At 55.3% G+C, this 20,078-nt stretch overlaps 13 protein-coding genes across 13 annotated transcripts; 7 read left to right on the top strand and 6 right to left on the bottom strand.

The window, feature by feature from the left end:
• Positions 1-123: 123 nt before the first annotated feature.
• K489DRAFT_378918 (uncharacterized protein) lies at positions 124-674 on the bottom strand. Its single transcript, XM_033604520.1, has one exon. The coding sequence runs from the start codon at positions 558-560 to the stop codon at positions 270-272; it is 291 nt and encodes a 96-aa protein (XP_033461534.1). The 5' UTR covers positions 561-674; the 3' UTR covers positions 124-269.
• Positions 675-1,273: 599 nt separating this feature from the next.
• K489DRAFT_378917 (putative Cut9 interacting protein Scn1) lies at positions 1,274-3,098 on the top strand. Its single transcript, XM_033604519.1, has 3 exons — positions 1,274-1,403; positions 1,466-1,775; positions 1,847-3,098. Exons 2-3 carry the CDS (start codon positions 1,549-1,551, stop codon positions 2,805-2,807), a joined length of 1,188 nt encoding a protein of 395 aa, XP_033461533.1. The 5' UTR covers positions 1,274-1,403; positions 1,466-1,548; the 3' UTR covers positions 2,808-3,098.
• Positions 3,099-3,770: 672 nt separating this feature from the next.
• Positions 3,771-4,823, top strand: K489DRAFT_387933 (NAD(P)-binding protein; the record flags this gene model as incomplete). The annotated part of the gene is made up of 1 exon (XM_033606368.1): positions 3,771-4,823. The coding sequence occupies one exon, from the start codon at positions 3,771-3,773 to the stop codon at positions 4,821-4,823; it is 1,053 nt and encodes a 350-aa protein (XP_033461532.1).
• Positions 4,824-5,438: 615 nt separating this feature from the next.
• Positions 5,439-6,134, bottom strand: K489DRAFT_316840 (uncharacterized protein; the record flags this gene model as incomplete). Its single annotated transcript, XM_033601192.1, has 2 exons — positions 5,439-5,809; positions 5,879-6,134. 2 exons carry the CDS (start codon positions 6,132-6,134, stop codon positions 5,439-5,441), a joined length of 627 nt encoding a protein of 208 aa, XP_033461531.1.
• Positions 6,135-6,555: 421 nt separating this feature from the next.
• Positions 6,556-6,989, top strand: K489DRAFT_408864 (uncharacterized protein; the record flags this gene model as incomplete). Its single annotated transcript, XM_033607530.1, has 2 exons — positions 6,556-6,585; positions 6,642-6,989. 2 exons carry the CDS (start codon positions 6,556-6,558, stop codon positions 6,987-6,989), a joined length of 378 nt encoding a protein of 125 aa, XP_033461530.1.
• Positions 6,990-7,131: 142 nt separating this feature from the next.
• K489DRAFT_183654 (S-formylglutathione hydrol) lies at positions 7,132-8,307 on the bottom strand. The gene is made up of 2 exons (XM_033599474.1): positions 8,128-8,307; positions 7,132-8,062 (listed from the first exon to the last, which is right to left on the bottom strand). The coding sequence occupies exons 1-2, from the start codon at positions 8,191-8,193 to the stop codon at positions 7,274-7,276; spliced, it is 855 nt and encodes a 284-aa protein (XP_033461529.1). The 5' UTR covers positions 8,194-8,307; the 3' UTR covers positions 7,132-7,273.
• Positions 8,308-8,690: 383 nt separating this feature from the next.
• K489DRAFT_316545 (uncharacterized protein) lies at positions 8,691-9,433 on the top strand (the record flags this gene model as incomplete). The annotated part of the gene is made up of 2 exons (XM_033601171.1): positions 8,691-8,820; positions 8,952-9,433. The coding sequence occupies 2 exons, from the start codon at positions 8,691-8,693 to the stop codon at positions 9,431-9,433; spliced, it is 612 nt and encodes a 203-aa protein (XP_033461528.1).
• A 221-nt stretch (positions 9,434-9,654) lies between these two features.
• K489DRAFT_354531 (uncharacterized protein) lies at positions 9,655-11,503 on the bottom strand (the record flags this gene model as incomplete). The annotated part of the gene is made up of 2 exons (XM_033602500.1): positions 9,826-11,503; positions 9,655-9,771 (listed from the first exon to the last, which is right to left on the bottom strand). The coding sequence occupies exons 1-2, from the start codon at positions 11,044-11,046 to the stop codon at positions 9,655-9,657; spliced, it is 1,338 nt and encodes a 445-aa protein (XP_033461527.1). The 5' UTR covers positions 11,047-11,503.
• Positions 11,504-11,644: 141 nt separating this feature from the next.
• Positions 11,645-13,583, top strand: K489DRAFT_378909 (uncharacterized protein). Its single transcript, XM_033604518.1, has one exon. The coding sequence runs from the start codon at positions 11,798-11,800 to the stop codon at positions 13,355-13,357; it is 1,560 nt and encodes a 519-aa protein (XP_033461526.1). The 5' UTR covers positions 11,645-11,797; the 3' UTR covers positions 13,358-13,583.
• Positions 13,584-13,792: 209 nt separating this feature from the next.
• On the top strand, positions 13,793-14,668 carry K489DRAFT_408859 (uncharacterized protein; the record flags this gene model as incomplete). Its single annotated transcript, XM_033607529.1, has 1 exon — positions 13,793-14,668. One exon carries the CDS (start codon positions 13,793-13,795, stop codon positions 14,666-14,668), a length of 876 nt encoding a protein of 291 aa, XP_033461525.1.
• Positions 14,669-14,763: 95 nt separating this feature from the next.
• On the bottom strand, positions 14,764-16,149 carry K489DRAFT_430430 (cytochrome b5; the record flags this gene model as incomplete). Its single annotated transcript, XM_033608414.1, has 2 exons — positions 15,407-16,149; positions 14,764-15,315 (listed from the first exon to the last, which is right to left on the bottom strand). The coding sequence occupies exons 1-2, from the start codon at positions 15,665-15,667 to the stop codon at positions 14,764-14,766; spliced, it is 813 nt and encodes a 270-aa protein (XP_033461524.1). The 5' UTR covers positions 15,668-16,149.
• Positions 16,150-16,311: 162 nt separating this feature from the next.
• Positions 16,312-17,395, top strand: K489DRAFT_378906 (uncharacterized protein). The gene is made up of 2 exons (XM_033604517.1): positions 16,312-16,894; positions 17,039-17,395. The coding sequence occupies exons 1-2, from the start codon at positions 16,593-16,595 to the stop codon at positions 17,286-17,288; spliced, it is 552 nt and encodes a 183-aa protein (XP_033461523.1). The 5' UTR covers positions 16,312-16,592; the 3' UTR covers positions 17,289-17,395.
• Positions 17,396-17,682: 287 nt separating this feature from the next.
• Positions 17,683-18,831, bottom strand: K489DRAFT_430428 (uncharacterized protein; the record flags this gene model as incomplete). The annotated part of the gene is made up of 1 exon (XM_033608413.1): positions 17,683-18,831. One exon carries the CDS (start codon positions 18,829-18,831, stop codon positions 17,683-17,685), a length of 1,149 nt encoding a protein of 382 aa, XP_033461522.1.
• Positions 18,832-20,078: the final 1,247 nt, after the last annotated feature.

The raw sequence follows: 20,078 nt of genomic DNA, 5'->3' as shown, positions 1-20,078 counted from the left end.
CGCTCCCTGCGGAAGTTCATCCCTCACATTTTGTTTCGTATGCCGTACGCTTGCTCACTCTCACCACGCAGAAACGACAACGCAATGGATTCTCTCAAAGGAAGTGCTGACAAGACACAGTACAAATCTTTCTTCACCAAACAACTTTGTGAGATTAGTTAACGCACTGTGAGGCCCAACGCTCCAAGTGTGGCTGATAGTTACAAAACCTCCATTCACAATTCACCGCAATCGTCCTTCCCCAAAAAGAAGAACAAAGAAAGAATCAATCAGTCCCAGTTACACGAATTGCTCCAAGGGTGCAACCAACACGAGCAGTCCCAGCCCCTCGCCGGACAAACCCCATCAAAAGCTTCCGGGGGTTCGCGCGCCTCGAGGACGGCGGCGACGCTTCTTCGCAGATCGTCCGAGTCCGCCTCCAACAGGCCGTTGGGGGCCACGTGCCTGAGGGAACCCCAGTCACTACTGACCGTGGGCCAGTGTGGTTTCGGAGTCTCTGGTCGTGATGTTGGGAGGCTGAGGGCGGTTGTGGCGAAGAGGAGTACACTTGTGAGCTTCATGTTGTGATCTTTTGCCCTTTCCCGTGGTGATGTGATGTTTGTTGTGAGATGCGAGGTGAGGTCTCAAGACTCTCCTGGTGTGTGGCGATGTAATGATGTGATGTGAGATTTGAAATTTGTCGGATAGGAAACTCTGAATGTGAATTGTGAGTACCTAGGTATATATATATCATCTCGGGCACTTCACGACGCTATATTGGCGACGATTACCTAGAAATCACGATGACCGCAGATGATCGCCTTCACCACCCGTGCCCGCACCCGCTTACCACATCTGTGATCTCAGATCCCAATGAGGCCTTGGGATTGACTGCCGCGAGAGAAAACGGGAAACGCGAACAAGTCTAGCGAACATTATCGTCGGAACCAGGACCGGTGACAGTGATGCACCTCGCCGTACGAATGTTTCCGCGCCGCAACATCAAAGGTACAAATTGAAACCTTCGAGTTTCCTGGCTCGCACTACAGGCAATAGTTCCGAATTGACCTGGACGCAACAGTCGTCCTGCAATACTGTACGTATACGTACAGTCCGTGTATAGGAAAGTTACTTTTAGAGTTGCATGCGTAGGGAATCCGCCTGGGGTTGCATCTTTCAGCCGAACCCGCGGGGTATTCTATGATATTTGGCCTGCCCGTGTTTCTGGCGATGACGCAAAAGGGCATTTGCAGAACGCTTTGCTTGCCGAAGTGATGTTACCTACCTGTTTGGTAGGTAACAGTAGGATACTGCAACCAAACACCAAGTCATCGGAAACGTCCGTATTAGTGGATGCGGTTCGATGAACTGGACTTACCAAGAAGATATCGTGATAGTCATTAACGGACAAACATTGCCGGCCCGTAAGTATGCAGACAGATCAGGAATGTCTGATGTCACGAATATTGAGCAACCATTTTCGTAGATTGATCCCATCAACTGGAAGCGAAAAACTTCACTAGCAGCCCGTCGAGGTCCAACGCGAAATCTCGTCAGACAATACTCGCCATGGCTGCTTCTGGGGACAATGACGCCTTTCCGTGGCATTTGGGGATATTCGATGCGCATTGCCATCCCACCGACAACCTGAACAGTCTGCGAAAGATCCCGGGCATGCGCGCCAAAGTCTTGACGGTGATGGCGACGCGCTCACAGGATCAATCGCTCGTCGCAGAAGCCGCAGACGAATTCGGTGTGGTACAAACGGATGCGATACATGCAGATACCGATTGGAGGTATGTCAGGCGATGCTCTTCCTATTGTCTGGGTTGCTCCGTTCGAGTTGCGCTGACTAGTCGTGATCTAGCCAAGAGCAAAAGATTGTGCCGGCTTTCGGCTGGCATCCGTGGTTTTCCCATCAATTATATGACGAATCACAATACGAAGGACGACTCTCGCTCAGCCAAAGTGAAAAGGCTCATCACTATCGCCGGATATTGGCTCCTGCGCCGAAAGATGAGACTTGGCTTCAGACCCTACCTGATCCTTCTCCACTCGGTCGCTTTCTCCAGGAGACGGAAACATTCCTGGAGAAGTATCCGGTCGCACTGATCGGTGAAGTCGGATTGGACCGCTCCTTTCGCATTCCTGAACCATGGGGACCAGCAGAGGCCGAGAAGCGAGATGCCAGCGTCACGGCAGGTGGGCGTGAATCGCGAAAGCTAAGTCCATTTCGAGTGAGCATCGATCACCAGAAAGAGATCCTACTCGCACAACTCCGACTGGCCGGGAGATTGCAGCGGGCAGCTTCAGTCCACGGAGTGCAAGCTCACGGTCACGTATATGATACTCTCGCGGAGTCGTGGAAGGGCCACGAGAATCAGGTGACCTCGCAACGAGAGCGAAAAAGGACAGCTTCCGCCATCAGTCGCAATGCGCAACCGGTAGAAGAGGAATCGCAGAGTGACAAGGAATCAAACGTGGAACGGCCATTCCCACCGAGGCTGTGTTTACATTCATACTCCGGCTCTGCCGATGCAGTCAGCCGATATCTTGCTCCTGCTGTCCCCTGTGATGTCTTCTTCAGTTTCAGCTCAGCGGTCAATTCATGGGCGGATGACGGATCAGGCAAAGTCGAAGCTTCTGTCAAGGCTGTGCCGGATGGCAACATCTTAGTCGAGAGCGATCTTGATACTGCCGGGGAGAACATGGACGCCGCGCTCGAGGAAGTCGTTCGGAAGATCTGTAAATTAAAAGGTTGGTCGCTCGACGACGGCGTTAGTCAACTAGGACATAATTGGCGCAGGTTCGTCTTTGGCCATTCCTGAGAATTGTTTGCATGAAACATCTTTCGCGAATATCTACATCACGCCAGGAGTGACCTATCCGTGTTGGATGTCGGCTAGCTCAGGGCACGGCATTCGATCCCTCGATGTGCTGGAGAACATCATTCACCATCGAGGAGTTTTCGACATTCTGTAGGGTCATCTTTCCTATGAAGGGCTGAACCAGCTTTGAGGCTCATGGGCCGTAATCTGCTGCACATATGTGTCGGCGTAGTGATCGTCTCGTTCAGGTTGTCAAAGACACACTAGCAAGATAGTTGGCTAGCTTCAGGTGAACATTGTCGCCGATGCTTTGAAATCAGATGTAGCTGTTTCCCGTCGTCGCATCACCCAGTCTTCTGGCCATCTCAAGTCCGCAGTCACGCAGCTTCAGCGAGCGCCACGCAAAGGCAACCTGATTTTCGGTTGTGGTCGTGGTGCCGCTCTCCCATTGAGTCTGGGCTCACTATGACCAATGCTTGTAAAAGTCATGCAAAGCTCCGAAGACACGCCGTGATCATCTCACAGCGAGTCGTGCCGGCCGAGTCAGACTTATCGGCGCGCATGCCGGTTCTGGAGGGAATCCTGCATCGCGACTCATGCAATGCCGTGGAATGGCGGATGGTCGTTTGTTTCTCGGAGCAAAGCCGCAATTGAGTAAGTCGATGCTGGAACGGGCCCCGGATTCCGATCCGGGATTTAGGAAAGTATCGCCGAAGCACGAGGCAAATTTCCAATGTTGCGATCCGTGTGTCGTCATGGCTGGGCACGGGGTTCGAGATGTTTTACGACATGCTTTGTAATAATGGTGTTTGCCTGTTCGGCTGTCAATGGATCTCATCACTGCACAAGTATTATTAGTGGGTCCTGGAGGAGGTATAAAGCTAAACCGAATAGACCAGAGTCCAAGATGCTCTCTTATTCCCCTCACCAATATTCACATCACCACAGAACTCCACCGTAAATATGGTTCAAAACAAGGGACTCATCTTTACAGACGTCCCGGTCGGCTGGCCAAAGATCGGGAAAGATCTCAAGGTCGAAACCCGGGAATTCGATCTCGAACAAGCACCGCCAGCAGGCGGCATCACCGCCAAAGTGCACTACATCTCCTTCGACCCCTACCAGCGTGGCCGCATGCGCAAGCCCGAAGTCAAGAGCTACGCGCCACCCTTCGAGCTGAACAAGCCTGTGACGAACAGCGGCATCATCACCGTGATCAAGAGTGACAACAGCAAATTCAAGGCCGGCGACGTCCTCTATGCGCCCAACACCTACACAGAAGAGTACAATGCCCTCGAGGCCGGCCGCGCCGACGCCTGCAAGGTCCTCGACAACCCCTACAACATCGACCCCAAGACCTTCGTCGGCGCGCTGGGCATGCCCGGTCTGACGGCATACAGCTCCTTCTACGCCATCGGCGAGCCCAAGAAGGGCGAGACGATCTTCATCTCGGCAGCGTCCGGCGCCGTGGGCCAACTGGTCGGACAGCTCGCCAAGCACGAGGGGCTCAAGGTCATCGGCAGCGTAGGCGACGACAAGAAGTTGGAGTACATCACCCAGGACCTCGGCTTCGACGGCGGCTTCAACTACAAGACGGAGAAGCCGCTCGAGGCGCTCCAGCGGCTCGCGCCGGACGGCATCGACATCTACTACGAGAACGTCGGCGGCGAGCAGCTCGAGGCGGCCATCTCCCACATGAAGGACTTCGGCCGGATCATCGCCTGCGGCATGATCTCGCAGTACAACGCGACCGAGCCGTACGGCGTCAAGAACCTGATGAACGTCGTGGCCAAGCGCCTGAAGATCCAGGGTTTCATCGTGGGCGACAAGAACATGGGTCCCGTCTACGCAGCGGAGCACCAGAAGAACATCCAGAAATGGATCCACGATGGGAGCTTCAAGGTCAAGATGAGCGTCACCGAGGGCATCGAGAACTCCGCCGAGGGTCTGCTGGGCATCTTCGAGGGCAAGAACTTTGGCAAAGCGGTCTTGGTCGTGAGTGAACTGAAGCAGTAAAGGGAGAGCGTTACTTCCGGGGAGCGATGAGTGGTGCTGCTCTGTGTATAGTATATAATGAATAATGGCAACAAATTCACACCATGGAGTTTGTTCCTTTGCTTTCCATGTCGAGCAGCCTGCCGAATTTGCACCGCCATTGTAATCCTCCTCTCCTCACCTCTCTTCTTCTGGGCACGTCGTCAGTAGAGCTATCGACCCTCGGTATGGTTTTTGTCGTGTCCGGCCAACCTTCAAATTGACTTCCCAAGTCGGGAACATGCATCGGCATGGGCAGCGAACGGATCTATTCCAATCCGCGCGACTCAAGCATTTCTGCTCATAGTCGCTGTTGCAGCGTATGCGCATAGCTAGCAGACCCTCCATGCAACTCCACCTAGGCACGATTCGAGTATGCAACAGCGGAGCATGACAACTAGGATCCTTCCTCGTCGCCATGATATCGCTCGGTGTATGCATTCGGGCTCGACAACCCGGAGCTGCTGTCCAGGTGCTAATGACATACGCAGGCGACGGACGTGCGGCGTCGCTTCTGTTGATCGTGATCTCGAAGGAGCCGGGTCCACGGCACAATTCCCCCTTCGAATGGCTGGAATAACCAACGTTCGACCAGCTTCATGAATACCCATGTGTCGCGCACGACAGGCAACTCCGTGATTCCCGAACCAATGCACAACCGTTGCAGACCATCCGAGAACAATACCGGCATGCCAGCTCATTTGCCATCACACTTTCGTCCAAGTCCATGGCGCCCTCGTCTCTCAGAGGTACATCGCAGTCCTCGCAGCTTGTACCAGGCACCCCCAATGGTTCTCCTAGGATGGACGGCGGCGCACACATCGGTGTATTGACCTTCCAGAACGAATGAAGGGTGCTGCGCTGTGTTGGCTGGCTCGGTTCTGGCGTCATCTGAACTTGTGGTGACGGAATCGAAGTGGCGTCCGGCAGCCGTCGTTGTGCGTCATACAGTTTGCTGATTGTGGTCGCTACAAGTCATGAAATGTCAGTCTGCTGCTTCGGTGCCTTGGAGGGAATCAAAACTCAGCAAGGCATACCGAAAATGGCTTGCTCGTCAGGTCGGTTGTCTCTGTATCGTTTTCGCGTGCGACTGTTCAGATGACAGCTGGAGGAGTATTCTTCGTTGCCGCCATGGAAGGAATCGTTCTTGGAGTACGGAATATTCGAAGGCTTGCTTTGGGCGTAGAATATCGACGATAGCGGGCTCGGCGCAGAGTAACATGTGCTGCCGGCATCTGACGACGAAGCCGAGGACGATGAAGTGATGGAGGATCTTTTCCGCTTGAGAGCCATTGTGAAATATACAGTGTGTGTCGAATCTAGAATAATAACACCGCTCGGTATGTGATTATTGGGCGCCGGACAGAGACTCAGATCGTCGTGTGAAGGACGTTGGTTGCTGTAGTGGGAGACATTGGTAGGCGACGCGCAGGTTAAATGGCTTTGCGCGCGACGCGTTGATGCGCGTTCACCACCGAGCACTTATTATTTCTAAAGCCCCGATCTGTACGGAGCCTTCCAGGCATGAGAGGATAGGGTTTGGGAAATATCACGTGATCTCGGTCTATCAGAGGCTACAGCATCATTGATTGATTGATTCCAGGGTCCGCGGGAATGAACATTTCGATGTATTGCGCCAGACGACTCATTCGATTAGAGACAACAACATCCACACGAATATCCATCATCGGTAACATCATCAAAGGTCGTCAACATGGGTGGGCCAAATTTAGAAGTGTTCAAGGTATGCAAGATCCGCATCATTCTGTCGCAGAAGACCGGACATTGACCATATCTCAGTTCGGCATGTACATCATGTTCCCGATCGGGTTCATGTACTACTTCGGCATCAACCTCGACTCAAGATTCGCCGTTCCGGATTTCTGGCCCAAGAAGGAGGAAACCCACACGATCCCCTTCGATAAAGAGGACATCGCACAGGAACTCGCGCGACTCAAGCAGCGAAGATTGGCTGCACGAGCGCACCGACTGGCGATGGAAAGTCGGGGCATCGACACCGAAGTCACCACACGCCAGGACGAACAGAAAACTCACCCACGGCCTACGATTCTCGAAGCAACTACATTGCAGGAGCCTGAGAAAAGTCAGGTGGCGAGGCAGAACGGATGGAAGAGCTGGTTTGGATGAGCATTGGGTGCAATCAGGACTTGCGAGTTTGTTATGGGCGGATTTGGCTTGCGACAAAAACGGGGAGCTTTGCGCCTTACAACTGGGACCAAAACTTCACTCCGCTGATATCACGAGTTCGGGCCGCGCACTCGCGCATATCTCCAATTGCACCGTCGTCTGCAAATGCTGCACTCCGCTGGGGTTTCATTTATGCGCATTCATGATCCTTTCTTGATCTAAAAAGCAGCCCTTTGGACTCGGCGACTGCTTCACGGCCATGCCTCTCCAGCACGACACATCCCCTACGCCAGCAGATATTTGGCAGCATGCTCCACATGATCATCAGCAAATGTACTTATGAAGAAGTAGCTGTGATCGTATCCATCTTGGAACCGCACCGTAATGGACTTCCCTGCCGCCTTCGCAGCCTTCTCGAAATTCTCTGGCAACAGCTGCTTCTGGTTGTAGAAGTTGTCTCCAGTACCCACATCGATGAGGATGTCCGTCGCGTTCGGGAACTTGGCGATGAGCTCAGTGGCGTCGTGCTCCTTCCATGCGGCCTTGTCCTCTTGGCCGAAGTATCCGCCAAAGGCTTTCTCTCCCCAGGGGCATTGCGAAGGGTTCGCGATTGGAGCAAAAGCTGAGACGGACTTGTATTTGCCTGGGTTCTTGAGGAACAAAGTGAGCGCGCCATGACCGCCCATGCTGTGGCCAGTGATGGACACGCGCGAGCCGTCGAGCTCCTTGAAATGGGCAAAGAGCGCCTCCGGAAGCTCGCTTGTGATGTAGCTGTACATCTTGTAGCCCTTGCTATAGGGCTCCTTGGTGGCATCGACGTAGAAACCTGCGCCACTGCCGAAATCATAGCTCTCGTCTTCACCTGCAATCCCCAGCCCACGCGGACTCGTATCGGGATAGACCACAGCAATGCCCTTCTGCGAAGCCTTGTGTTGGAGGAACCCCTTCTCGGCGCCATTGTCGCCGGTGCAGGTTAGACCGGCCAAGTAGAACAGGACTGGTGCCGCTTGGGAGGCACTGGCCGTGGGAGGCAGATAGAGGTTCAGCTTCATCTGGCAGCCCAGAACTTTGGACTGGAAAATTCTCACATCAGGATTCCGCATGACCGTTATGCATTCCGTTTGATCGAGATGCATACCTCGTGTGCCAACTTCAGCAGCTTGCCTCCGAAGCTGTGGATGGTGGATTGTGTTTCGAACGACATCTTGAGATTTGCAGAGATGGCCTGCGAGATGTAGTCTGAGTGATAGCAACAATGGAAACCGGTGCTTGACAAGTCTGGTCGTGAAGCACTGGTGGAGTAAATGAATGCGATGTACTAATAAAGCGATGAGGCTCTATCCAACCTGTATGGAAGCGTAGCTAGGTATATAAGATACATGGATGTCTCTCGCGGTCCCGCAATGAAGCCGTGAATGCTAACAACTTTGCGATGATAATATGTACTGGTACGTCACCAGGTGCGCTGGGTCAAATGCCCCACGATTCCGTCACCTCCACGCGCGGGATCCTTTCCATTTGGGCCACGCTGCACGCTGCAAGGGTCTAGATCTCAACCATTGACTTGCATATTGTTATTTATTTGTTATTTCATCATGTCTGAAGAGTTGCAAGATCGACTCTCTGTATAATAACGAATAACGCACCGTCCACATCTTCACGACCTGACCATTCGCCTCACCAACACTGTCTCTACCGACTATGTACACTTTCGTGCTCGCTGTCGCGCTGGCGCTCACGCGGCACGTTCAAGCGCACGGCGATCATGGCCACTTCCAAGAGCCAATTGCCGTTCCAGCAGGCGCAGACTGGGTAACTCGACACATGGCCGGTGAGACCACCTGAACCCACACACAAACACACACTAGGAACAGAGAAAGAGAGGGAGGAAAAGGACATTTCATGGCTCCCGAGTTGTCATCCTACCGTTTCAGACTTATGCTGAGACGGAACTCATCACAGAGGAGCACCTGATCCAATACTTTGACGCCGGGTCCTTCTTCACTCTGCACGACTTCGACAACACCAACGAGTGGACCCGCGACGACCTCATGAAGACCTACGGCCTCTTCGACGTCAGCACAAACCACATCTCCGAGGCGGACAAACACGCCGCCATCGACCGCATCATCACCGACTTCGACCGCGACGGCAGCCGCACCATCTCCTTCGCCGAGTACACTATCGGCGTCGGCCGCGGCCTCTCCCTGCCGGATCTTGGCTGGGGACCGGGACACCACGGCGACGACGAGTACGAGTACGAAATCCATCACTTCGAGAAGTTCCACGGTCCGGACGCCACCTTGGAGGATCTGACGCATCCCGAGGATATTGCGCACTTCAAAATGCACGATTTGATGGACGAGCAGGCGGAGAGGCAGGAGCGCTTGGACGCGATGCCGATCGTGGTGGAGAATATCCCAGCCAAGTTCCGGAGGCAATGATCTAGTGCTGTTTATATGCTTGCGGGCGGCGTTTCGGGGGGTTTGCTACGGGTCGGGTGGTCTTCGGCGATTACGAAGGAGGTGTTCAAAAGTTGGGGCGTGTTTTGTTTCTCGATGTCTTTGACTTGTGACCTCTTACACCTCGGCGGATCATCTTGAGAGAATTTTGGAATTCTGCAATCGTGAAGCGGCAGACAGCTCAGTAATGTTTTCGAGTTCCATCATGTGGACCCGCCCGATTGTGACACGTTCTCCTCCAATGACGATGGCGGCGGGACGCATAGATCGATGACGATGTGGACCACCCGCGGCGCGAAATTCTTCAACTTGTAGACATGCTCGAGGGCAACAGCCGTCGTTAACGAAGTCTCGGGCGCAAAGCCATCGTCGACATGCTCACACAACGCCGATCGACTCCTCTTCCCCCTTGCACGCCCAACTTGAACCTCTACCCAAGCCCTCTCGAACTCGGATCTCGTCTCCTCCGCCTTGGCCGCGACATCCTTTTCCGCAACGTTCTCATGCACATGCACCCATCCGCCCAGGATGGGATCTAGAACCTGCGCCGCGATGGCTAGACTCGCGCGCGAGCTGGGCAACATGCCACAGTTGACGTGCCGGATTGGAGGGAGATGCGCTCGGAGGGCGGCTATGCGCGCGGGAGCACGATTGTTGTTCTCGGGGAAGACGAGGAAATTCGGTCGCTCAGCGCCGGGATGTTCGGCGGTGAGGGATGCGAGGGCGGAGGTCGTTCGCGTTTCGTTGGGTCCGATGCTGGCCGTTCTCGCGGCCTCGCCTGATTCTTGGGTTTCTGGAGCTTCCGCGCAGATTCTCACCCGCCATTTGTTCTTTACAGCGCCCCTCCGTAGACCCTCTACACTCCATGGGTTCAAGTCCCAGCAGACGACAATGTCCGCGCCTGCCTTGATGTACGAGAAAGCAAAGTAGCCAATCCCAGCAAAGAGATCTACGACACCACACCCAGGAATTCGGCTTTCATGTCCATCGTGCTGCTTGCCGTCTTTGATCGCCTTCTGAACCGATGCCAATTGTAATAGCCGCGCCTTCTCACTGATGTTGCCACGACTGAACATGGTCCAGCGTGGAGCCCAGACTTGCCAGATCCCATTCTGCCGAGCGAGCGCCCAGAAGGCCGCATCAAAATCCGCACGCGTGGGAGAATTCGCGAGGGGCGTCGTGGGCATGGGGCCGAAGTCGCCGTACAGGGGTGTGAAATCGTGAGGAGCACGAAGAATGTTTTCGTCTTCGGGTTCCGTCTCCTCTGCTGGATCATTCGATTCCATATGAGGACTTTCCAGTTCAAACTGTGCGCTGCCCAGTCGATTCCGTGGTGGAATGGGTTTGTTCGCCGCGATATGTGTGACTTTCATTCTTGACGCCATGCTGGCGAGGAGACAATTGAATTCCGAGCTCGTGGGAATCCAGTCCAGTTCTCGCCAGAGCGGCCCATCGATGGTGATCGCATCGGCTGGTAGAAGGAGCATGTTCGTGTACAGAGTATATCTGCTGAAGGCCTTGACGATGCGATTGGTATCTGGCGGTGATGGTGTCGCCGAGAAGCTGGCGAGCCATTTCTTTACTGTGGAGTCCATGATGCCACGCGCAACCGATGCCAAATTCTACCAGTCTGAGATCTATTTCTACGTTCGGAAGGTACTCGGTGCAGACCTCCGATGTCTTGGCTGCTGTCGATTGCCGCCTACTTGCGATTTATTCCGGTCTGAGATGCCGTCAGTCCCGGTGGAATTCTCCGACACGGGCCGAAGACGCCTGAGTAGATGAAGACTCGTTCTGACACTTTTTGAGACGATGTTCATATCATTGTGTTCTCAGCTTTTCATGTCCACCTGGACACGGGTCTTGAAAGATTGAAGGTGTCTCTTCTGAGACCCGTTGTGAAGATGATCCTGCCAATAGGCTTCATACTCGCCAGCACGATGTGTCAGGGCCTAGGCGAACGACGTTGCGGACGACTTTTGAGGAAGTTGTCGACGATATCACCTGTGGCGGAAATCGATCTAGTCCACGCATATCATCCTTTGTCCGTCGTGGGTCGTGTGGGAGTCGAGGCTGAAATTCAGCAGCCTACTGTACGCAAGTGCCTGCCCGCCCGCCCGCATTCGGCTTTGCGGCTTAAATTTTCCGCGTCGAGAACACGACCGACGTCAGAATGTCTCAGACCAGGCAGCGGGGAAGACAAGAGTTTGTTCCATTACAGTCCATACAACCGTTGGCCCATCGAATTCATATATAGCCAAGTTCTGGTCTTCCCTCACGGACTTCCCACTCTTCGCGCATCTTCACCTTGATAACGCACCGCGACATTCTATACTGGCGCGTCCAATGGTTTTCTCCAAGAGCCTCGTCGCCGCCGCCGCGCTGCTGGTCGCGCAGCAGGTCGCCGCTGTCGTGCCTCAGTCTGTGGGTCAGCTTCCCACACACACGCTTGCTCAATATGGCAGCGATGTAGTCTTGCGCTTCAACATCTCGTCGAATGAAGAGTTGTCGAGCCTGAATGAGGCTGTCGACACTCTACTCCTTGACGTGTGGGATCGCCGAGCGGCGCAGCGACAGATGGATATCCGACTCGACACGGCTTCTGTGCCTTTGCTCCTAGGTCTGCTGCCGGAATCGCTTCAATCAGCTCACGAGTCCTTACTCCAGGGACGCGCTCTGGTCGACGCCATCGCCGACACGTACCAATCGGTTGGTCACCGAAAATTTGACGGTCACGTGCCCTCTTTCCTACAAAAGCCAGTACCTGGAGGAAGTCACGACGAGGGGCGAGGAGAGCAGACGGATCGCACGACGGGAGATGTGCAAGCGGACAAAGATGGCAATGATATCTTCTTCCAGAATTACCAGCCGTTGTCGGCTATTCAACCGTGGATGCAGCTTCTCGCCTCATTGTACAGCCATTACGTGAGTCTGGTCACCATCGGCCAGAGTGCAGAGGGTCGACCGATCCAAGGATTGCGCATCGGCGTCAGGCCTACCATCCCGAGACTCATCACCCGACCGCGTAAGACCATTCTTATTGTGGGAGGACTCCATGCGCGAGAGTGGATTGGCACCAGCACCGTCACTTACATCGCCAACAACCTCGTGAAGTCGTATGGCAAATCGTCAAAGGTGTCGCGTCTGCTGGAACACTTCGATTTCGTATTGATTCCTACCCTGAACCCGGACGGCTACGAGTACACATGGACCACAGACCGACTCTGGCGAAAGACGCGACAGGAGACGAACACTCGCTTCTGCCCCGGCATCGACCTTGACCGGAGCTTCGACTTTGCCTGGCAAGCTCGCGACAATACATGTAGCGAGAGCTTTCCTGGCGACGAGCCCATGGCCGCAGTCGAGGCCGCATCGCTCGCCGCCTGGGCGCAGAACGAGACGGAGCACAACAACGTCGTGTTCCAGGCGTTCGTAGACCTTCACGCATACTCGGAGACCATCCTTTATCCGTACAGCTACACCTGCGAAGCCCAGCCGCCGTCTCTAGAGAACCTAGAAGAGCTGGCCGCTGGTCTCCGCCGCTCCATCATCGACATCCACGGTCATCGCTATTCGCTCATGCCCGCTTGCGAAGAGAACCTTTTCGCAGGCTCGTCAGCCGGAGCGACGACGGAGCCGGAGCCCGCAGGTGGCTCGGCGCTCGACTACTTCTATCATGTCCGCGGAGTTCGCTACTCGTATCAGATCAAGCTGCGGGATCGTGGCAGTTACGGCTTCTTACTCCCGAGGGAGCACATCATCCCAACAGGCAAGGAGATTACCAACGCAGTTGTTTTCATGGCGGACTTCCTCCGCGATGCGGATAATGACGATGATGATGACGACGACGATGAGGATGAGCTTCTCGCGGCGCCTAAGAGCGACCTTCGCAGAAGACGGTTTTAGTTTGATTCGGCTTGTTTTTCAACGACGGAGTTGTTTGGTTTTCTTCGGTGCTGGGTGAATTTTAATGATCATGAATCATATTTTCTGCTTCGCCATAATCGGTTATTCCGTGTGTAACGATGAGTCCAATTCACTAGAGGATCATGTTCTTCGTGAAATGTAATAAAGAGCGCAGTCCTTGTAGTGGATATTTTCACGTGTTCAGCGTGCGGACTGTCCTCGAATATTGGCCATGAGAACAAAAGACCTGCTACGTTCGCTTCAGCCCTCCAATATTGACCACCATCGATATCGTATCGGCCCGTTGCAGAACTTCATAATATTGCTCACATCCGAATCCATATTTCTTGTGTGCAGAGCCTCATTCCATCATCGGTCGATTTGCAGTTCCGCGACGCCAGATTGTTGGAGCAGGCGATCGTCTGCCACGCAACGATGCAAGAGGCACTCGTCTACTCACAGATCTCCGCCACGCGCGTGCATCAAGTCCTCAGCATACTCGCGGGTCTGACAGGGACCCAGCCGGTGCCTCTATGCGAGCAGACGCTGCTGTTCGCGCAGAACAAGCCTACGACAGCGGCCCCGACAGGCGCCGCGCGGACCAAAGCCCAGCAACTCCAGCGCGAGCAGCAGCAACAGGCGGCAAGACCACATCATCACAAGCTCTCCCGAGATCTGCATAGCGCGCCATCGAATGTATCTGCGGTAGACGGCAAGGCTCACCTCGCCGCCGCCGCCGCCGCCGCCAGTCCGTGGATCTTTCGCGCAGAGCAAGTCCCGGAGCCGGGCACGAAAGAATGGCTCTCCCGCGCGGTCACGGAACATGTCGCCACGGCCGAGGAATTGACACGGTTCCGCTCCGTCCACGAAGACCCAAGCGACGGCGAAGCGAAACCTTCTCCCCCGGCATATTCCTACAAGACTCAGTATATCGTCCGCGGACACCGTGTCGTCCACGCCAATGTCGTGATCAGCATCTTTCAGATCCTGGTGGAAACGCTCCAGACCGCTGGGACCGACGGTGCGGCCCAAAAGGAGGACCCTCTAGATCGCCCGCCGCCGTCCCCGGCCAGCCTGCCCTCGAGCGAAACATCAGCCTCCCAGACGTCCTCCGATTCTGCAAGCTGGCGACTCCTCGATGCCAGCGGTGCGCACATCGTCGAGGCGACCGTCCGCGTGGCCGATCCCAGCAATGCCCGATTGACGGGCGTCGCCGTCGAGGAACTGGCGGCGTTCAAGGCGGAGATGGCGGGCGCGGTGGATTTCTACATGCCTGATCGGTTTGCACTCGATACACGTGTCAAGGCGTAACAACATCGGCAGCTAGTACATTTATTACACTCCCTAAGCAGACGCGAGGGGAGTCTTCAATTACAATGGTCCATTCAGCCCGGCCACGACACGAATCATGGGCGTTTCTTGCCGCCGCGATATTTGGCGCCGGCGTCGTTTCCCTGGAGGTTCGTCCTCGGCCGCATCTTCTCCGCCGTCGCACACAACTCCTTGATTGGCTCGCGCTCCGCCCAATCCGCCGCCCGCTGGATCCTCCCGACCTCGAAATAATCCTTCCCCGATCGACCCTGGAAGAGATCCGCCCAGCCCTGCACCGTGCCCGCCACCTGCTCCTGCGCCTGCGCCACCATCGCCACCCGGTAGTCCCGTTCCTCGACGGTCAACTGCTCGTCGGATTTCTCTTCGTACCGGGGCACGTCTTTGGGCACATAGGTCCACTCCACGCCGCGGAGGTCCGGATTGCCATCCTCGTCGAAGCAGCCGGTGACGAACGCCCGCACGGCGTCTCTCCCCGCGAAGTGGTTGTATGGGCCTCCCGGGCCATACGTCAGCCGGCCGGCGGTGACGTCGTAGATGGTGCCGTTGAGGCCGAGGTAGATCGGCAGGGATTCGTTCCGGCCGTCGTATCGGGCGAGTTCGGCGTCGGTCAGGATGACGGGGGTGCTCTGGAACGCGCATCACGGGATCAGGGATTTTTCTTTTCATAATATGTGCATGAGGGGATGGGAGAAAATGGGGCGATTCCGGTACACTCACGAAGAATTGATAGATCGTCCGGGGCCGCAGCCACCATGCTCGGTATCCCCATGTGAAACTGTCGCCCGTGATGAAGTAGCTCAGCAGGACGTTCACGAGGAGTAGGCCCACTATCAGGCGGGCGATGTCTAGAGCGATGACGGCTTGTGAAGGAGTCTCCGTCGAGTCGTCTCTGTGATGGGATGATCCGATCTCCGTGACCTTCTCGGACGATGGCCCGTCTCCTCGAGGAGCTTTACGCTGGCGTGGGTTTCCACTCATGTTCAGGGATGGTCTCTTGTGGGGGATGTGTACGATGGGTGATGGGAGCTTCAATGTCTGGGCTTGTTACCAGACGACGACAACGGGATGATCTTGCTAGGGCATCGGCATTGCCAACATCGACCGTGGCGTTCAATGCGCAAGCGATGCCTTATGGGTTCTTCTGTGATTATATATGCGTTCAATTGACGCGGTTCTTGACCGTTGCGATCATTGCCCGTTGATCCCTTGGGCTGGACAATTGGTTCTCCTCCCTAGGTACTGTATGTCCGCGATCTCGACGTAACTGTCCTGTACCTTAGGTACCCAGGGAGGGAATGATATAAGCCTCAGGCCATAGGGTTGGGGTTATCACAGACGGCGCAGAGCGGGTCAAGTCGGGTTAGTCAGCTGTGGGCTCATCACGTGATACTGCCCTCCGCGGGGCAGCGGGGAGACGAGGTTGAAAGGAAACATTGGAAGACAACAACACTCAGGCATTCCGCGGTTTATTGCGTATATCTGTACTGTATCTGTACTGTACTGCATCTGTAGTGTTATGTCCTGTACTGTATGGACTACATACATTGGAGGAGAGGGATACCTACTACTAGTACACACATACATAGTTACATACATAGTACATCCATAGTCTAAGTGAACTACCTAGACCTGAGGTATTCATCGGTATTCACTCGATCCCGAGGTTCGCCCCTCTTCTAGTCTATCGTCCGCCCCTCATCAATGGCACGACACGTGATATGTTCGTCACCACGGCAGCGACTCGAATGCAGGCAGCATATTGCGCGAGCAGCTCGCCGTCGTTTAATTGTTACCGCCGCGCATTGCCTCCGACATAGCTGTTCCCTCTCCTCCATCCTCACCACCGACCTCCTCACGACAGAGACCCCCATCGAACCCGATCCGCAACCGCCGCGCAGCAACCATGGCCGCTCCCACCACCGTCAACATCAAGAACCTCACGGGCACCTTCGTCATGGACAAGACCCTCAGCGACAGCTCCATCCCCGTCCTGAAGATGCAGAAGATCCCCTGGATCGTCCAGCAGGCCGTCTACTACAGCACCATCACCGTCAAGCTGAAGCAGACCACCGACGAGGCCGGCGTCGTCCACATCGACCAGGAGCAGCTCTCCACCGGCACCGTGCAGCACGAGCCGCGCCTGGTCACCGGCGAGTGGGCCGAGCGCGACGTGCAGTTCTGGGGGAAGGTCAAGGGAAAGACATCGTACGTGCCGTTCCCATATCCCACTCCCTCCCTCCCTCCCCCCCTTTCCTCCTCGCCATTCCGCATCGCATCCATGTGCCGAAAAGAGAAAAAAAACACCCAAAAACCCCACTGACGATCGGCCCCCGATCTCCCCGTCAACAGATACAAGAAGATCTCCGAGCTCACCGACGACTTCCTCAAGGAGGGCTGGGCCGCCGAGCACACCGCCGAGGGCGACGACGCCGTCATCCTCGAGTCCTACACCGAGTCCCTGGCCGACACCTGGACCGCCACCCAGATCTGGGGCTTCGCCGAGGTCCAGGGCGAGCGGCGCCACGTGCGCCGCATCCTGGCGGAGAAGGAGGGCAAGACCGAGCGCATCCGGTTGGTGTACAACTACCAGGGCGAGTAGATGTTGTCGTCGTTGTTATTGTTGTGGTGGCGGTGGTGTGTTTCAGGGAAACAGGACGGACATATTCAAATCGAAACGAATCTTTTTTTATTTCTGCTCCAAGGAAACATTTCAGTTGCATGATGTGTGTGTGTGTGTGTGTGACGTGGAAATTCCGGATACATGAGAGGATTTGTTGATTATTCCGCTTGCGATATATGACGCTTGGAACTCGACGTCCCATCGGGAAATGGTCCAGGGTTGTGAGTGGAAAACATTCCCCCATCTCCGGACGTACTTCCAGCAGCGATCTGGTGCGTGACGACGCGAACGTGTGTCCGCGAGCTCCAGGTGCCGATATATAAGAGCTCGCGCCCGGAGCCGAGCTGGATGCGGACTTGGAATCACTACGATTTCACGACGAAGCCGGCCCCTCCACCTCATCCGCCGGCCGGGGAAGCTTCAGAGCGGCCTCGCCCCAGGTGACGGCCCAGGTCTTCCACTCCTCGTCCCAGCGCAGCAGCGGGCACAGCTTGAACACCTCCGCCCACGCCCGCTGCATCATCCTCGGGGAGAGGTTCCGCGCCTCGCGGTTCTCGAAGTGGCCCCGGGAGAACTGCGCGCCGGACACGACGAGCTCCAGCATGCTCGGGATCGAGGAGGAGGAGGAGCGACCTGCCCCGGCCGCGCTGCGTCGGCGCGGAACGAGGATCTCGTGCGGGCGCCGCGTCGTGTTGGCGAGGTCCCGCAGGCGGTTCCATTCCGCGGCGGGGAGGGGTGGGAGCACCCGCGAGAGCATGTCTCGGTACCAGTCCTGCGAGAGGTTGCGCAGGCGTGATACGGGCATCGGGAGGCCGCTGGTCGCGAGCGCGAGGATCTGAGGCCGGGCCTGGGTCAGACCGGATTGGCCCGGCCGGAGTATGCCGTGCTGCAGTTGCGATTTCACGAGCGCGGACAGCTGCGGCGTCAGGAGAGCGTCGGCGATGTCGCGGTTGAGCGGATGGAGGGATTTGGACTTGTCGCTTGCTGGTGGTGGAGGCTTCGGGGGCTTCGCTTTGGCTTTCGCCTGTCCATCGGTTGGGTTCGGCAGCACGGGGACCCCTCCGCCGGCATCTCGCTTCTGTATGACGAGGTCTGCGATGCCATCGAAGAAGAGCCGTTGCCGTTCGATCGGGACGAGCAGCGGCTGCAACAGCTCGACGCGACGTTTGCCGCTTCGCCCATAAGTCGCCAGGAGGACCTTGCGCAACACGGTCATCTCGCCTTGATTGGCCCGATGCAGTTCTCTGGCGGCCTTACGAGCGTCCTGCCGCTTCTCCTTGAGTCTCGTCTCGAACTCCGGCGAGTCGCGAAGTCGCCGAGCCTTCGATCTCCACTTCCGGAATTCCGTGAGCGCGCGCTGGTGGACGTGAAGCCTCGCCTGCGGGTCTGGTAGGTAGGTGCTTTCGCGGAGGATGGCCCGGAGGAGACTGCGTGCTTCGATCGCATGCTGTGAGTCTGCATTTAAATCTGGTGTGATTGGGTTCTGCGATGTGGAGCCATTCAAGGGGAGCGTTGGCAGCATCGGATCAGGGATCGTTTCAGCATGATATGCCTGTGTATAGTTTGAGCGGCGTCCAAGGCCGAGCCGTCTGATATGTCGGAGGTGTGTCGCTACATGTTGTGCAGTTTTGCATATCCGTTCGTGTGAAAGGTGCAGCATTCTGCTCGTTTCGCATTTGGACGAAGCCTCGAAGCCAGGCGAAACGGCACGCCGCAGCTGCAGCTGGACCGGCGGAATCACCACTGACGATAGGATCTGGTCAGGGTTTCGGCCAAATAATACTTCGATGAAGCCCACGAATTAGGGATTGCCCAGTCGACCGGCGACGACGACGATCTGATTGAGGATGGTGATCGATGATATTGATGATCGCGACAGTGTCTCAGCGACGGACGGGCCGGACGACCGCCGAGCAGATGTCGTCTCCCGGTGCTGCGGCGCCCGTTTTGAATCGGCGGATTCTTCCCCGGGAAGGTACAATACACCGAAGCAGTGATTCATTTTCTCCCCTTGGGTTGTACTCGATTCTTTCTCGTAATCCGGGAGGATTCATATGAGGATCCTTTGACCAGCACGGATGTCATACCAAGCCTCACTGACGACGACGACGACGATACGGGTGGAATACGAGATGTCATGGTTGTGGTCTACCTTAGTATTCATTCATTCATTCATTCAATTATCCCTTGGGGAGAAACATGATCTTCTGGCTACATTGTATATATGTCCTTGAAAATCCAGGTTCCAATGATACATCGGTTATTTTGTTATTTTACTGTATGTTACATATATATGTGTGTGTATATATGTTTAATCATCTAGGAATATTATCTTCGAGTCCAACTAAAAATAAATTTAAGCATTCACCCAGACAAAGATCGGACGGATTGATTACCTAATCCAACCAGACATACGTAATTACAGTAACGTACCCTACTACCGAGCCGGTCACACTACCGAGCCGGTCAAGTTTCCGTCCAATGTGCCTTTGACGACTTATTGCAATTACAATATTATAGCTATACTAATAACGACACCAGTATTACAAAGTACAGGTTCTACAGTTATGCTCAAATGAACCACATCTACTACACCTGCTTGGTGCTTTTGTACGAGCACGTTTTGGCTGCTCAATTAGTAATGCTGAATCAATATTCTCAGCATTATTCTGCAATTGCTCCGCAACTACCTCGTTCTGAATAGACTCCTGCCCTTGCTGAACAGTCATTGATCCTCCCCGCTGGATGTATCCTTTTCGACGGGCTCGC

The sequence above is a fragment of the Dissoconium aciculare genome (assembly GCF_010015565.1).
Source record: "Dissoconium aciculare CBS 342.82 unplaced genomic scaffold K489scaffold_4, whole genome shotgun sequence".
NCBI classification, from domain to species: Eukaryota; Fungi; Ascomycota; class Dothideomycetes; order Mycosphaerellales; family Dissoconiaceae; genus Dissoconium; species Dissoconium aciculare.
Note: the sequence above shows the minus strand (reverse complement) of the source record. Positions and strands in the feature narration are given on the sequence as shown.

What these genes read in the sequence shown, in the direction of transcription:
- K489DRAFT_183654 (XM_033599474.1), bottom strand. Translation starts at nt 8,193, where the DNA reads ATGTCGTTCGAAACACAATCCACCATCCACAGCTTCGGAGGCAAGCTG. An exon ending in TGCTGAAGTTGGCACACGAG is followed by an intron (nt 8,063 to 8,127) that starts GTATGCATCTCG and finishes AGAATTTTCCAG; the next exon opens with TCCAAAGTTCTGGGCTGCCA.
- K489DRAFT_378917 (XM_033604519.1), top strand. Translation starts at nt 1,549, where the DNA reads ATGGCTGCTTCTGGGGACAATGACGCCTTTCCGTGGCATTTGGGGATA. An exon ending in CATGCAGATACCGATTGGAG is followed by an intron (nt 1,776 to 1,846) that starts GTATGTCAGGCG and finishes GTCGTGATCTAG; the next exon opens with CCAAGAGCAAAAGATTGTGC.
- K489DRAFT_378906 (XM_033604517.1), top strand. Translation starts at nt 16,593, where the DNA reads ATGGCCGCTCCCACCACCGTCAACATCAAGAACCTCACGGGCACCTTC. An exon ending in AAGGTCAAGGGAAAGACATC is followed by an intron (nt 16,895 to 17,038) that starts GTACGTGCCGTT and finishes CCCCGTCAACAG; the next exon opens with ATACAAGAAGATCTCCGAGC.
- K489DRAFT_378918 (XM_033604520.1), bottom strand. Translation starts at nt 560, where the DNA reads ATGAAGCTCACAAGTGTACTCCTCTTCGCCACAACCGCCCTCAGCCTC.
- K489DRAFT_378909 (XM_033604518.1), top strand. Translation starts at nt 11,798, where the DNA reads ATGGTTTTCTCCAAGAGCCTCGTCGCCGCCGCCGCGCTGCTGGTCGCG.